This window comes from Rana temporaria, chromosome 8 (genome assembly GCF_905171775.1).
Source record: "Rana temporaria chromosome 8, aRanTem1.1, whole genome shotgun sequence".
NCBI lineage: Eukaryota > Metazoa > Chordata > Amphibia > Anura > Ranidae > Rana > Rana temporaria.
The window spans coordinates 103,048,749-103,062,509 of record NC_053496.1 but is presented as its reverse complement, the minus strand read 5'-3'; the positions used below and the strand labels follow the sequence as shown (position 1 = coordinate 103,062,509).

At 43.5% G+C, this 13,761-nt stretch overlaps 1 protein-coding gene across 1 annotated transcript; it reads left to right on the top strand.

Moving 5' to 3' along the window:
* The first annotated feature begins 1,284 nt into the window (after positions 1 to 1,284).
* On the top strand, positions 1,285 to 13,375 carry CHCHD1 (coiled-coil-helix-coiled-coil-helix domain containing 1). The gene is made up of 3 exons (XM_040320446.1): positions 1,285 to 1,496; positions 3,470 to 3,588; positions 13,115 to 13,375. The coding sequence occupies exons 1-3, from the start codon at positions 1,361 to 1,363 to the stop codon at positions 13,220 to 13,222; spliced, it is 363 nt and encodes a 120-aa protein (XP_040176380.1). The 5' UTR covers positions 1,285 to 1,360; the 3' UTR covers positions 13,223 to 13,375.
* The last annotated feature ends 386 nt before the right edge of the window (positions 13,376 to 13,761 follow it).

Here is a 13,761-nt window from a genome sequence, read left to right as displayed (position 1 = left end):
ACCTTGAGTAGATTTGTAGAACAGCTTCACAGTACCAGAACCTTGTGCCATTAGTACAGTGACAGTGCATATTTCTAGCACTGATCACTGTATTAGTGTCACTGGTTCCCAAAAAAGTGTCAGTTAGTGTTTGATTGTCCTCTGCACTATCGCAGTCCCGCTATAAGTCGCTGATCACTGCCATTACAAGTAAAAAAAAATCCATAAATAATTCCATCGTTTGTAGATGCTATAACGTTTGCACACACCAATCAATATATGTTTATTGAGATTTTTTTCTACCAAAAATATATAGCAGAATACATATTGGCCTTAACTGATGAAGAAATGATATTTTAAAGAATATTTTATTGGATGTTTTATAGCATAAAGTAAAAAAGTTGCTGTTTTTTTCAAAATGTTCTTTTTTTGTTTATAACGCAAAAAATAAAAACGCAATGGTGATCAAATACCACCAAAAGAAAGCTCTAATGGTAGGGAAAAGGGACCTACATTTAATTTGAGGGCCCCCACCCCCACATATACGCACGTATGAACGTAAACACCACTGTTGGTGACCTATAGGAGGCCTTTGAAGCGTCCTCTATAGAAAATATAGGGTACTGAATTTTGTCGCCATTTCACAGGCAAACATAAATATACGCTTTGACATGGTGGGTACCTACTTACTCGGCACAACTTCTTATTTGTTACAAAAATGTGGGTAATTCCTTGTGTTTCTTTGCCCTAGAATTCACTTTAGTGTATTTCTCACTGAACTTTTGAAGTAATATCATGCAACATATAAAATTGGAACTACCACTATTTTATTCTCTAAGGTGTCTGCTTTCAGAAAATATTTATTGTTTTGGGGGTTTTATGTATTCTTCAGGGCCAGAATTTTTTTTTTAAATGTGTACAGAAAATGCAAAAATGACTCTGACAGCAAAAGGGTTAAAGTTGATTAAAAGAAAAATCTGTGGAGGCCACGTGATTCCTGTGGAGAGTGGAGCTCCAGTCTGCAGCCAGATACCATCAAGAAATGCATTGCAGATGTGATGTGACAGAAGACATGTCACCTCCACGTGTTGTTCCTAATGTCTATTGAACGCTTTTTACGTTAATAAAAAAAAAAAAGTGGAGGTCAAATGTTTCATGTGGAAAGTGGAGTTCCAACTGCAGCCATCATGGTTTGTTACAATAAAGTTCAATAAAAAATAAATAAAAAAAAGTGGAGTGGAGGCCACATGCTTCCTGTCAAACTGGAGCTCCACTCCGCAGCCAGATACGCCTCTCCTACAAGACGACAAGTAGTTTGTGGGCGGGATTCGGCGCTATGCAGCTTTCCCTCCCATGATCCTCAGCGGTGTCCTTGACTGTCATGGCAGCTGAGGCAGGTTTACTGCAGGCCAAGGTGGCCAAACTACTGAGCCGGCGGTTCGGGAAGCCGGTTCTGAAACCCAAACTACCGCTTGTGCTCAATGATCAGGTGTCCAACCGGAAGACGAAGCTCGCAGGTGAGAGGGGAGAGGCTGGCCGCTGTGTGACATGGTGCAAGTGCCAGAGACCACACTGTCTGAGTATATAACCGAGGCCTGCAGTCTGTCTGTGTGTATACACTCCCCCCCTCCTCTGTGTGTATACACTCCCCCCCCCCTCTTCCTCCTCTGTGTGTATACACTTCCCCCCCCCTCTTCCTCCTCTGTGTGTATACACTTCCCCCCCCCCTCTTCCTCCTCTGTGTGTATACACTCCCCCCCCCCCTCTTCCTCCTCTGTGTGTATACACTTCCCCCCCCCTCTTCCTCCTCTGTCTGTGTGTATAAACTCCCCCCCCCTCTTCCTCCTCTGTCTGTGTGTATACACTTCCCCCCCCCCCTCTCCCTCCTCTGTCTGTGTGTATAAACTCCCCCCCCCTCTTCCTCCTCTGTCTGTGTGTGTGTATACACTCCCCCCCCCCTCTCTCCCTCCTCTGTCTGTGTGTGTATACACTCCCCCCCCCCCCTCTCTCCCTCCTCTGTCTGTGTGTATACACTTCCCCCCCCCCCCCTCTCTCCCTCCTCTGTCTGTGTGTATACACTTCCCCCCCCCCCCTCTCTCCCTCCTCTGTCTGTGTGTATACACTTCCCCCCCCCCCTCTCTCCCTCCTCTGTCTGTGTGTATACACTTCCCCCCCCCCCTCTCTCCCTCCTCTGTCTGTGTGTATACACTTCCCCCCCCCCTCTCTCCCTCCTCTGTCTGTGTGTATACACTTCCCCCCCCCTCTCCCTCCTCTGTCTGTGTGTATACACTTCCCCCCCCCCTCTCCCTCCTCTGTCTGTGTGTATACACTTCCCCCCCCCTCTCCCTCCTCTGTCTGTGTGTATACACTTCCCCCCCCCCTCTCCCTCCTCTGTCTGTGTGTATACACTCCCCCCCCCCCTCTCTCCCTCCTCTGTCTGTGTGTGTATACACTCCCCCCCCCCCCTCTCTCCCTCCTCTGTCTGTGTGTATACACTTCCCCCCCCCCCCCCCTCTCTCCCTCCTCTGTCTGTGTGTATACACTTCCCCCCCCCCCCCTCTCTCCCTCCTCTGTCTGTGTGTATACACTTCCCCCCCCCCCCTCTCTCCCTCCTCTGTCTGTGTGTATACACTTCCCCCCCCCCTCTCTCCCTCCTCTGTCTGTGTGTATACACTTCCCCCCCCCCTCTCTCCCTCCTCTGTCTGTGTGTATACACTTCCCCCCCCCTCTCCCTCCTCTGTCTGTGTGTATACACTTCCCCCCCCCCTCTCCCTCCTCTGTCTGTGTGTATACACTCCCCCCCCCCTCTCCCTCCTCTGTCTGTGTGTATACACTTCCCCCCCCCTCTCCCTCCTCTGTCTGTGTGTATAAACTCCCCCCCCCCCCCCTCTTCCTCCTCTGTCTGTGTGTATACACTCCCCCCCCCCTCTCTCCCTCCTCTGTCTGTGTGTATACACTTCCCCCCCCCCTCTCTCCCTCCTCTGTCTGTGTGTATACACTTCCCCCCCCCTCGCCCTCCTCTGTCTGTGTGTATACACTTCCCCCCCCCCCCCCCCTCTTCCGTCCTCTGTCTGTGTGTATACACTCCTCCCCCCCCCCCCCCCCCCCTCTTCCGTCCTCTGTCTGTATACACTTCCCCCCCCCCCCCTCTTCCGTCCTCTGTCTGTGTGTATACACACCTCCCCCCCCCCCCATCCTCGTGTGTGTGTGTGTACACCGCCCCTCCTCTGTGTGTGTGTGTGTGTGTATATATGTATGTGTATATATATATATATATATATATATATATATATATATATATATATATATATATATGTGTGTATATGTGTATATATATATATATATATATATATATATATATATACACACATACACACACATACACACACCCCCCCCTGGCTGTGTGTCAAACTGCAGATATACAGCTCTGAGAATGTAGGCAGAGGAGTGTGTGATGCGTCTATCTGATTTAATTTTTTCTCTCACACAGAGGCTTCCTGTCTAAGAGAGATGTCGGTGTTGATGGCATGCTGGAAAGAAAGTTCTTTCAATGACAAAGTCTGTTCTAATGAAATCAAGGTTTTTTATAAATGCGTCACAAAAGCACAGGTACACATTTAGTTTTTTTGTTTTTCTGCCATAAGTGTGAGAACTTTTTATTGACAAGAGAATGTTTGTGTTTTTATTTTTTGTTCCTAAAGTCAGTCTTTTCCAATGGTTCCTATTTTATTTTAGTAAGCTGAAATTGCCTGTGCACTAATGTCACAACATGCCTTGCAAAATCCATTTTTATATAGCCAATTTTTTTTTTTTCTTTGAATAAAAAAAGGTTGTCTGTCCCATTGGGAAGATTTGACGTTGTTTTCTGTCCTTGTGATGCAGTGAGTGAGAGAAATTCCCCTATTGGAGAGTTTTCACTGTCCCTATTGGAATATTTACCCCTATCCTATTCTGTTAGCAGTAAAAATGAGGTTTCATATCACTTTCTGTTCCAGCGAGAATGAGGGTGAATCTACCCAGAAGCAATGCCAACCTGATGGGTGTCCTGCTGTTCCTTACTCTATCCAAAACTAATATAGGCTTACCTGTAGGTACTGAGTTTACAACCACTTCAGCCCTGGACCTTTTTGCTGGCCTAAGACAAGGCCACGTTTTGCAATTCGGCACTGCGTCGCTTTAACTGACAATTGCGTAGTCGTGTGACTTCGCTCCCAAACAAAACTGACGTTTTTTTTTGTTTTTTTTTTCCAGAAATGGAGCTTTTTTTTGTGGTATTTGATCACCTCTGCGGTTTTAATTTTTTGCGCTATAAACAAAAATAGTGACAATTTTGAAAAAAATGCAGTATTTTTTGCTATAATATCCCAAAAATATATACTTTTTTTTTTTTTTTTCAGTTTAGGCCAATTCTTCATGTTTTTGGTAAAAAAAAAAAAGCGTATATTGATTTTGCGCAAAAGTTATAGCGTCTCCAAAATATAGAATTATGGCTTTTTTTTTACTAGTAATGGCGGCGATCTGCGTTTTTTTTTTTTTTTTTTAATCGTGACTGCGACATTACGGCGGACACTTTTTACACATTTTTGGGACCATTGTCATTTTTACAGCGATCGGTGCTATAAAAATGCACTGATTACTGTGAAAATTACTCTCAGTGAATGTTAGCCACTAGGTGGTGCTGACGGGGTTAAGTGTGCCCTAGTGAGTGCTTCTAACTGTAGGGGGGATGGGCCATGTGTGACACGACAGTGATCACAGCTTCGGATTACAGGAAGCTGTAATCGCTGTCCTGTCACTAGGAAGACTGGGGAAATGCTTGTTTACATCAGCATTTCCCCATTCTTCCTCACCGTGACACGATCGCGGGTATGACGGCGGACATTGAGTCCGCGGGACCCGTGGTTGGAGTCGCAGTGGCGCGTCCACAATGCCGCTTCTTAGAGGGGACATATATACGTCCTTTTGCCAGTCCGTGCCATGCTGCAGACGTATATCTGCGTGCGGCGGTCGGCAAGCAGTTATAGGGGTTGTAAAGGATTTTATTTTAATTTTTTTTTTTTCCCTAAATAGCTTCCTTTACCTTAGTGCAGTCCTCCTTCACTTACATCATCCTTCCATTTTGCTTTTAAATGTCCTTATTTCTTCTGAGAAATCCTCACTTCCTGTTCTTCTGTCTGTAACTACACACCGTAATAGAAGGCTTTCTTCCTGGTGTGGAGAAAGCCTCTTGAGGGGGCGAGCAGGCAAGTCAGGACACTCTACTTTGCAGATAAAGGAGCTGTGTGTTGGTGGGCGTCCTGACACTCCTGCTCGCCCCCTCAAGAGACTTTCTCAACACCAGGAAGAAAGCCTTGCATTACGGTGGTGAGTTACAGACAGAAGAACAGGAAGTGAGGATTTCTCTGAAGAAATAAGGACATTTAAAAGCAAAATGGAAGGATGAGGTAAGTGAAGGAGGACTGCACTAAAGTAAAGGAAGCTATTTAGGGGGGAAAACAAATTCCTTTACAAGCCCCTTAAACACTAAACCTTTTTCTGACATTTGTTGCAATCAAGTTAAAATTACTTTTTTTGCTAGATAATTACTTAAAACCCCAAGATATATATATATATATATATATATATATATATATATATATATATATATATATATATATATATATATATATATATATATATATATATATATATATATATATATATATATATATATATATATATTATAATTTTATTATTTTTAGTGGAGACCTTCGAGAATAAAATGGTGGTTGTTGCAATATTTTTTCCCAAAAAATTACTTTAATGAGTTAAAAGCAACCATTAAAGTTAGCCCAATGTTTTTTTGTATAATGTGAAAGATTTTATGCCGAGAGAATCGTGATCTTTATTCTAAGCAAAAAAATCTGATTCTCTTTATGGCCAGAATCGTGCAGCTGTATGTATGTCGTTTTCAGCCAAGTGCATCCTGCATGTTTGGTTTTGGCATCAAAATTTCTATTTGGTGCACCTCGAATTAAAACCTCTATCAGAGGGACAGAAAGCGAGGTGGAATCTCCCCAACAGGGTCATAGAGTGCAGTAACAGTTTGACAGAAGTATGCACTAGTAAGTCGATCCAAAAACTTAAAAAATAAAATCTTGCTTTCAATATTGTAGTAAAATTTTGTTTTTTAATTGTCTATTGTCCCTTGGAGAACTATTCCTACTTTGCCTCTACGACACCAGTACAGGAAACAGGATTTGATTGTCATTGATACAGGAAACCACAGAAAACAGCAAAAACATAGAGGTTCTCACCATTCCTTACTGAAGTAAAATGTATTTATTTTTGTCTTTCCTCTTCACCTTGGGGGAAATGAATGAATGAATGACTTGTATATCGCTACACATGCGAACTTAATCGCCTCTAGGCGCTTTTTCCAGCCAGTGTCTGCTTGGCTGGTGCGGTCATTCCACCCCGTAGGATCTCGACACGCTAGGGACACACAGTCATACATAGTGGAGCTCCACCCTAAAGTTGAACTTCTGCTCATCAGAACCCCCCCCCCTCCGGTTTCACATTTGACACCTTTCAGGGGGAGGGGTGCAGATCCTGTCCCCCCCGTTGTGTTCTGGGAAACACATGGCTCCCAGAACACAGCAGGGACCAGTGAGCGCGGCGCACACGACTCACGCATGGGGAACCGGGCAGTGAAGCCGCAATGCTTCACATCCTGGTTCCCTCACGGAGGATGGCGGTGGGGGCAGCAGAGTGACGAGCGACCGCTCGTCCTCTGCTACCGATGGCACTGGACTCCAGGACAGGTAAGTGTCCTAATATTAAAAGTCAGCAGCTGCAGTATTTGTAGCTGCTGGCTTTTAATATTTTTTTTTTTTTTTCCGGCTTTAATAGAGAATTGGTACTTGGAATTCATAGGCACTGAGATGCAAAATGTTAACATTAAAAATGTTTTTATTATAAATTGATTAAAAAATGGAAAAACAATCAAACAGTGATTTAAAATGTTTTCAAATTCTCTATCTCCAATTTAAGGGACGTGTAACATAATTTAAATTATGGGAGCCTTAGCGCCATCCTATGATACCTTGTATCAATTATTTGTATATGATGGGGGGGGGGGGGGGGGTTGCTTTTGTGGGAATGTAATCTTTAACTGCCTTAACCCAGGTAAGTTTATTGTGGCTGGATTTGGACTTTGCTTGCCGGCCCACTACAGTACATATACTGTGGCAGGGCAGCATCTACAGGCACAGTGACTTACTAGTATATTGCTGTCTATTTCCCAGTTTTGGGCACACGTTTTAGCCCCTGTCTGCCTACTCTCCTGTGATTTGGCACAGAGGGAATTTATCAACAGTTCCTGGCGAACGATTCATGTCTGAAATAACAGCCTAGAGCCCTGTGTTGATAAACACACGGCACTATACAGAGAAAACAATTGCTTTTGTTTCTTTTCCCTGCAAAGCAGGGAATTGCCAGTTAAAGTATCACAGTGCCGAATAGCACACTATGGCTTGGTCATGAAAGGGATCAAATCTTTAAGCCCTGGTTCACACTGGGCTGCGGGAGTGAAGCCGTGCGATTTCAGCTGAACTCGCACGGCTTCACTCCCGCTGGCAGTCCCGATTTCGGCCGCGATTTAAGAGACATCTGTGCAGGTTTCTGCACAGATGTCAATGTAAATCGTGGCCCGAAATCGCAAAAAGTAGTACAGGAACTACTTTTTTAAATCGGTGCAGCGCCGCAGATGGAAAAAAAGAATGCACTACCTCTTCAAGGAAACTGGAGGAGAGCCAGCCAGATGACACAGCTTGGATCTGAAATGCAGGCCGCTGTCAAAGTCTCGCCTCCTGGAATGGCTCCTATGATGGACAAGCACACTGGTCCACTGCTGGGAAATTGAAACAGTGTGCTGTCTATCATAGGAGCTGCTCCTGGAGGCGGCGCTTTGTTTAACAGCAGCCGGCTTTTCGATCCAAGCTGTGTCGCAGCGGGAGATCCGGCTGGCTCTCCTTCAGATTCCTCCCTGTGATCCCCATGCAGTGATGGGAATGAGAGGAAGTTGGGGCTTTAAATGAGGTGTGTGCAAAGCCATAGGTAAATAGAAAGTGTGGGGACACATTAATAATTCATATGTACTATATATAAAATAATCCTACAGCATAACAAGGATGAATGGCCTACAAACTAATGGGGTGTTCGTGGGACGTTCGCCAGGCACCCCATAATGCACTGCGAAATCGCAGTGCGTTGATGGCTGCTGATTGGACAAAGCATGCTCCTGACCTGTATGCTTTGGCCAATCACAGCGCGATGTACTGTCAGAGCCATGATTGGCCAAAGTCCACGACCCACACTATATAAGGATGCTTCCAACGGCACCCACATGTAGTGGAGAGAGATTAGGCAGGGTAGTTAGTGGATTGTGCATGCAGTCAGTGCAGAGTATATAATAGTGTTGTGCTACTCAAGTGTGTATAAAAAATAATTCTCCACTATTGCTGCACACTTATATTTTTATTTTTTTTAATAAAATGATTTTTGGTGCATTAAGCACAAAAGCGTTGCACCCAAGCAGCATATTTCCACCCCACACTCCTATAATCAAAAGTTAAAAAAAAAAAATCATGTCCAACAGACCAACAAGGAGAGGCAGATTCTGACAGACCACTAAAAGAAGGCAAGCGGCCTCTGTCTACAGTGAAAAGTGGTGGTTGCAGGCAGGGCATGCTTGTTGGGTTTCCCCTCCGCTTCTGGTTATGTTAAGCCACAACCTGCAGAAGAGTGGATAACTAAGCCATCCTCATCCTCCTCAGACTCATACTAGTTTGCCTTCCACCTTGGCTGCCAAAGCAGCCTGTTCCACCGGCTCCTTGTCCACAGCTACTCCTTCCGTAGCCCCATCATCCTGTACGAAGAAGTCTCCTGAATTATTCTATCACTGTTGATGGTTACATGCCGCTGGAGGATGCGCAGCAATTTGAATGCTCCTTCAAACTTCAGCAGCGCTATATCTTCGGTTCCCAGCCTGGCCGTTTGATTGGCTAGGCTGGACGGATTGATAACAGCGCAGGCATTGGCTGGTGCTGCTGTCAATTACAGCGGATGACGCGGCACGTTGGGGGGCGGGCCCGAGTGATAGTCGGTGGCTATGGCCGCCGCTGTATCACGGTAGCGCGCTCGCAAAAGCTTTCCACCATGCGAGCTTGCTCGCATGAAGGTGGAAAGCTTTTGCGAGGAGGAGCAGAGACAGCCGCCGAGGGACCCCAGAAGACCGGTTTCGGGGATACTCTGCAAAACGAGCTGCCCAGTGGAGGTAAGTATAACATGTTTGTTTAAAAAAAAAAAAAATCTGCCTTTAGTGTTCCTTTAGGTCTACCCACTACCTCTGCTCAGTACCTCCTGGAGTTTCGGGCATCGCCATAATAGTTGTATCAATGACCCCAGATTGCCACATCTAGAGCAGGCCGAGTCAATTGTTTGAAGCGGAGTTCCACCCAATAATGAAACTTCCGCTTTTCAGAACCATCCCCCCCCTTCCTCCGGTGTCGCATTTGGCACCTTTCAGGGGGAGGGGGGTGCAGATACCTGTATAATACAGGTATTTGCACCCACTTCCGGGGAGAGACTAACCCCCGCCCCCGCTGTCTTCTGGGGAACACACTGGTCCCAGGAGACAGCGGGGACCATTGGGAACGCACTGCGCTACTTGCTCATGAGCAGTAAGGAACCGGGCAATGAAGCCGCAAGGCTTCACTTCTTGATTCCCTCACCAAGGATGGCGGCGGGGGCAGCCGAGAGATGAGCGATTGCTCATCTTTTGCTGCCGACATCGCGGGCACCCTGGACAGGTAAGTGTCCATTTATTAAAAGTCAGCAGCTGCAGTATTTGTAGCTGCTGGCTTTTAATTTTTTTTTCGCAGGACCTCCCGCTTTAAGTCAATTTTGAACACACATTTGGGGGTCCTATACGATCTATGCAATATTTAAAATTGTGTTCGTCTAAATGAGGGTGAAAGAGACAAGACGAAGAATCCTTTCCCAGACATAATCAGAGAGAGGACCAATATCGCACTCTCATTTTTCTCTTGGACAGTAAAACTTATTAGAAATACCTTGTAAAAGAGATTTGTATGTAACGGATATTAAGCCTTTGGTTTAGGGCTGAAACAACAAATGGATTATGAAATTAATCCATTTTACTATTTTCATAATCGATTAATCGGGCAGTAACATAATGGGTTAAAAAAACAATTGGCCCTTTATAGTACAAAAAGAGCAAACGATCACTATTGTTAATAATATATAATACGAAAAATATTTGTACATTCGATGAATGAAAGAATGTTTGAAATTTTCACTTGATTTTAACAATCCGTTTATAAAACGAATGTAATTTCTGAACGAAAACCACATACATTGTCCAAAAATTCCTTTCACCAAAAAGTTTTCTATTTCTAAACTTCTCTGTCACTGTGGTTGAAATCTAACGTTGATTTGACCCCACTGACCATTAGAAAATCGAATTAACATTCTTAAAAGAATAAAAACATTTCTTAAGAAAAAACTTTGTAGGGCCAGCCTTTTTTTTATTTTATTTTTTTCATTAACCGATTAATCGCAAAAATCGGCCAACTAATTATGAAAATAATCGTTAGTTGCAGCCCTACTTTGGTTACAATTGCCTGAACCACTCTTTCCAAGACTGGGACCGGGGGAAACAAAACGGGAGCAGAAGAAAATTTGGCATACAAGCCATGACGCAGCTGCAAACATTTTAAAAACCATCTTGGGTTCAAAGAAAATTCCCTTACCAACTGTTAAACTTTTGTACCCACCTCTCATAGAGTTGAGAGATGGTAAGAACCCCTGCTCGTTCCCGGCAACAACACTTGAGGTCCATTTTTTTTTTTTTTTTTCCCCTCTACCTGTTTGACAGGTGCATGTACATTTTTTTTAACAGCAGAGCCCGTTCCTGCTCCCAACAAGAGTAACTGTGAGGGGCTACATTTTGTAAAATGATGCCAGCAGGACCACTCATCCCCCTCCCACCCTGCAGCCCATCACAGTAACCGAGTACATATTTACAGACCATTAGACTACCAATGTACTTATCTGCAGCCCATGCCTTATAGAATATGCAATGGCTGTTTTCTTTCCAAAATTGGGTCATTTTGTGGTTAATTCCACTGTCCTGGTACTCCAGGACCTTCAAAAGTGTGATGGGTTGGAATGAATATAGATGTGTAATTTATGCTCCTAGAACACCTGATGGTGCTCCCCCTAGTTGGGCACACCATTAACCACTTTCTAGCCAGTGTCCTTGGTGTAGTGACTGCATATTTTTAGCACTGATTGCTGTATTGGTGTCACTGGCTCCCACAAAGTGTCAATTGGTGCATCCACAAAATAACACTAACCTATCTAGCTCTTTGAAGAAGAAATTACTATACATACTTTTCTTTTTTTTTATCCCAAGCGGCAGAAGCTCTGCAGAGGACACAACCGACAACAGCTGTGAAATGAATGGGGAGTGACGTCACCCATAGACTTTTTCATGGGGCTTCTGTTGTCGGCTGCCTCCTCTGCACCTACCACCACAGCTGACGGCTCAGTGTGGAATTGGGTCAGACCGGCTTCAAAAAAGGTATTTATACTATTTTCTTCTTTACAGGACTGGATAGGTTATTGTTAGATCATGGATGTCTGTAGAGACAGGGATTTTAGTGTTAGAGTGGACTTCTAGGCTATTATTAAATACAGTGGAACCTCGGATTGCGAGTTGCGCGGTTAATGAGCGTTTGCAATACGAGCACTGTATTTAAAAAATAAATCCTGACTCGGTTTGCGAGTGTCTCGCAAAACGAGCAGGATTCAAGCCAAAGTGGTGTGCAATACCGTATTTGGCCTGAGGTGGCGGGGGGCGCCGGAGCCAAGCAGAGCTGAATGGTGCTGATCAGAGCCGTTCGAAAATGCTTGAAAAAATCTCATACATTCTCTGTTCCTGAGGTTTTCCAAGTTCAGCCGAGATGTCCTCGGCCCTTTCCTAGTGTATATACGAGGCTCTCTGGCACCCCCCACCTCTGCCCGCATGCGGTATTGCATGCCATTTGAAGTCAATGCGGAAAAAAATTATTTTCATTTCCATTGACTTCGATGGGGAAACTTGCTTTGATATGCGAGTACTGGTTTGGTTTTTAAGCATTCTCCTGGAACGGAGTATGCTCGGAATTCAAGGGTTCCACTGTAACATTAAAATAAGATGACCAAATTCCATTAATACCGAAATATGGTAGATGCCATTGCTCACATGTGTTTGAACAGTTGCTGTCTAAAGACTTAAAGGAACACTAAAGGTTCGTTTTTTTATTAGATCAATTGATTGCTGTAAGCTAGAGCATTTAAATATCACTTACCTTGTTTTTCCTTTTGACCTCCAAAATACAGTAATCCAGGTTTCAAAATGCCATTTCCTGTCACTCCTCTTCTTGCTTTCCACCAGCATCTGAGCCGTTTTGCATGGTGGAAAGCAGAATGTGCTCACCCCCTCCCTATGACTACAGCCCTGCGTGAAGATGCTCTCTTATCCCTCACAGGCATGGAGGCTAAGCCTAATGGGAACTGTAGTTCCCATTAGGCCGTGATGTAGCAAGAATGAATGCGCACCGCAAACCAGGAAGTCAGAGAGAATAACGATTCAGGAGTGACGGAGGTGAATAAAACAGCTCGATTTCAATAGGTATCAAACTAGTTATAATGCAAAACATTACTTTTTACTTTATCAGCTACTGTCAGACTTTAATTTTAAGAGGAAAATATTTTTGTCTTTACAACCCTTTAACCCTTTAATATGTGTATATAGTTACCTAACCATCTATTATAAATGTAACCTAAAAACGTGTGCAACCATATTTTGTCATGCGTGCAAGGGCTGGACTTGTTTTTTGTGGGAAAGTAGCCACTCCAAGACTGAGAAAAATGGCAAATCTTGTTCATGCAAGAAAGTAGGGGAACCTTTTTATTCCACTTTTCTGTTCAAAGCATGTCCTTTTTGTTTACTGGTTTGTTAGAGAAAATCTCTTTAGTGCTTTCGAAAAATGAAAATTCTAATATCTTTGCTACAATTTTTTTGCAGGCTGATCGAAAGGCAGGTTTGCATCAAGAACTTCCAACAGCATTGTTGCCACCAGACAAAGTAAACAGATTGCTAAGAAAGTATCCAAGTATCAAACACGAGATCTAGATCTTCAACTTTTACCTTGAATAGAACTTTATTAACTGGGATGTGTCTGAACTGCAGAATGGAAAATTCCAGAATGTTATGGGCCCTATGTGCCTTATCTTGAAACAAATGAGTTGTGAGCTTTTATTATAAAGATGTTCTTTTAACCTGGAAGACCTTGTTTTGTCATTGATGTAGAACTTTGTTTTGCCTGTGTGTTTGTGTGTGTGTATGTATATGTGTGATATATATATATATATATATATATATATATATATATATATATATATATATATATATATATATATATATATATATATATATATATATATATATATATATATATATATATATATATATATATATAATTTTAAAAAAATTGCAACAACCACCATTTTATTCTCTAGGGCATCTGCTTCCCCCCCCCCCCAACTGTGAGAACTCTCTGCACTTGTTAGAAAGAATTGTGACATGCTGTTTTGAAGATCGCGAAGGGAAAAAGATTGTGCTTTTGATTCTTAAGGATTAATCATGCAGCTCAAATATATGTATGTGGAGCC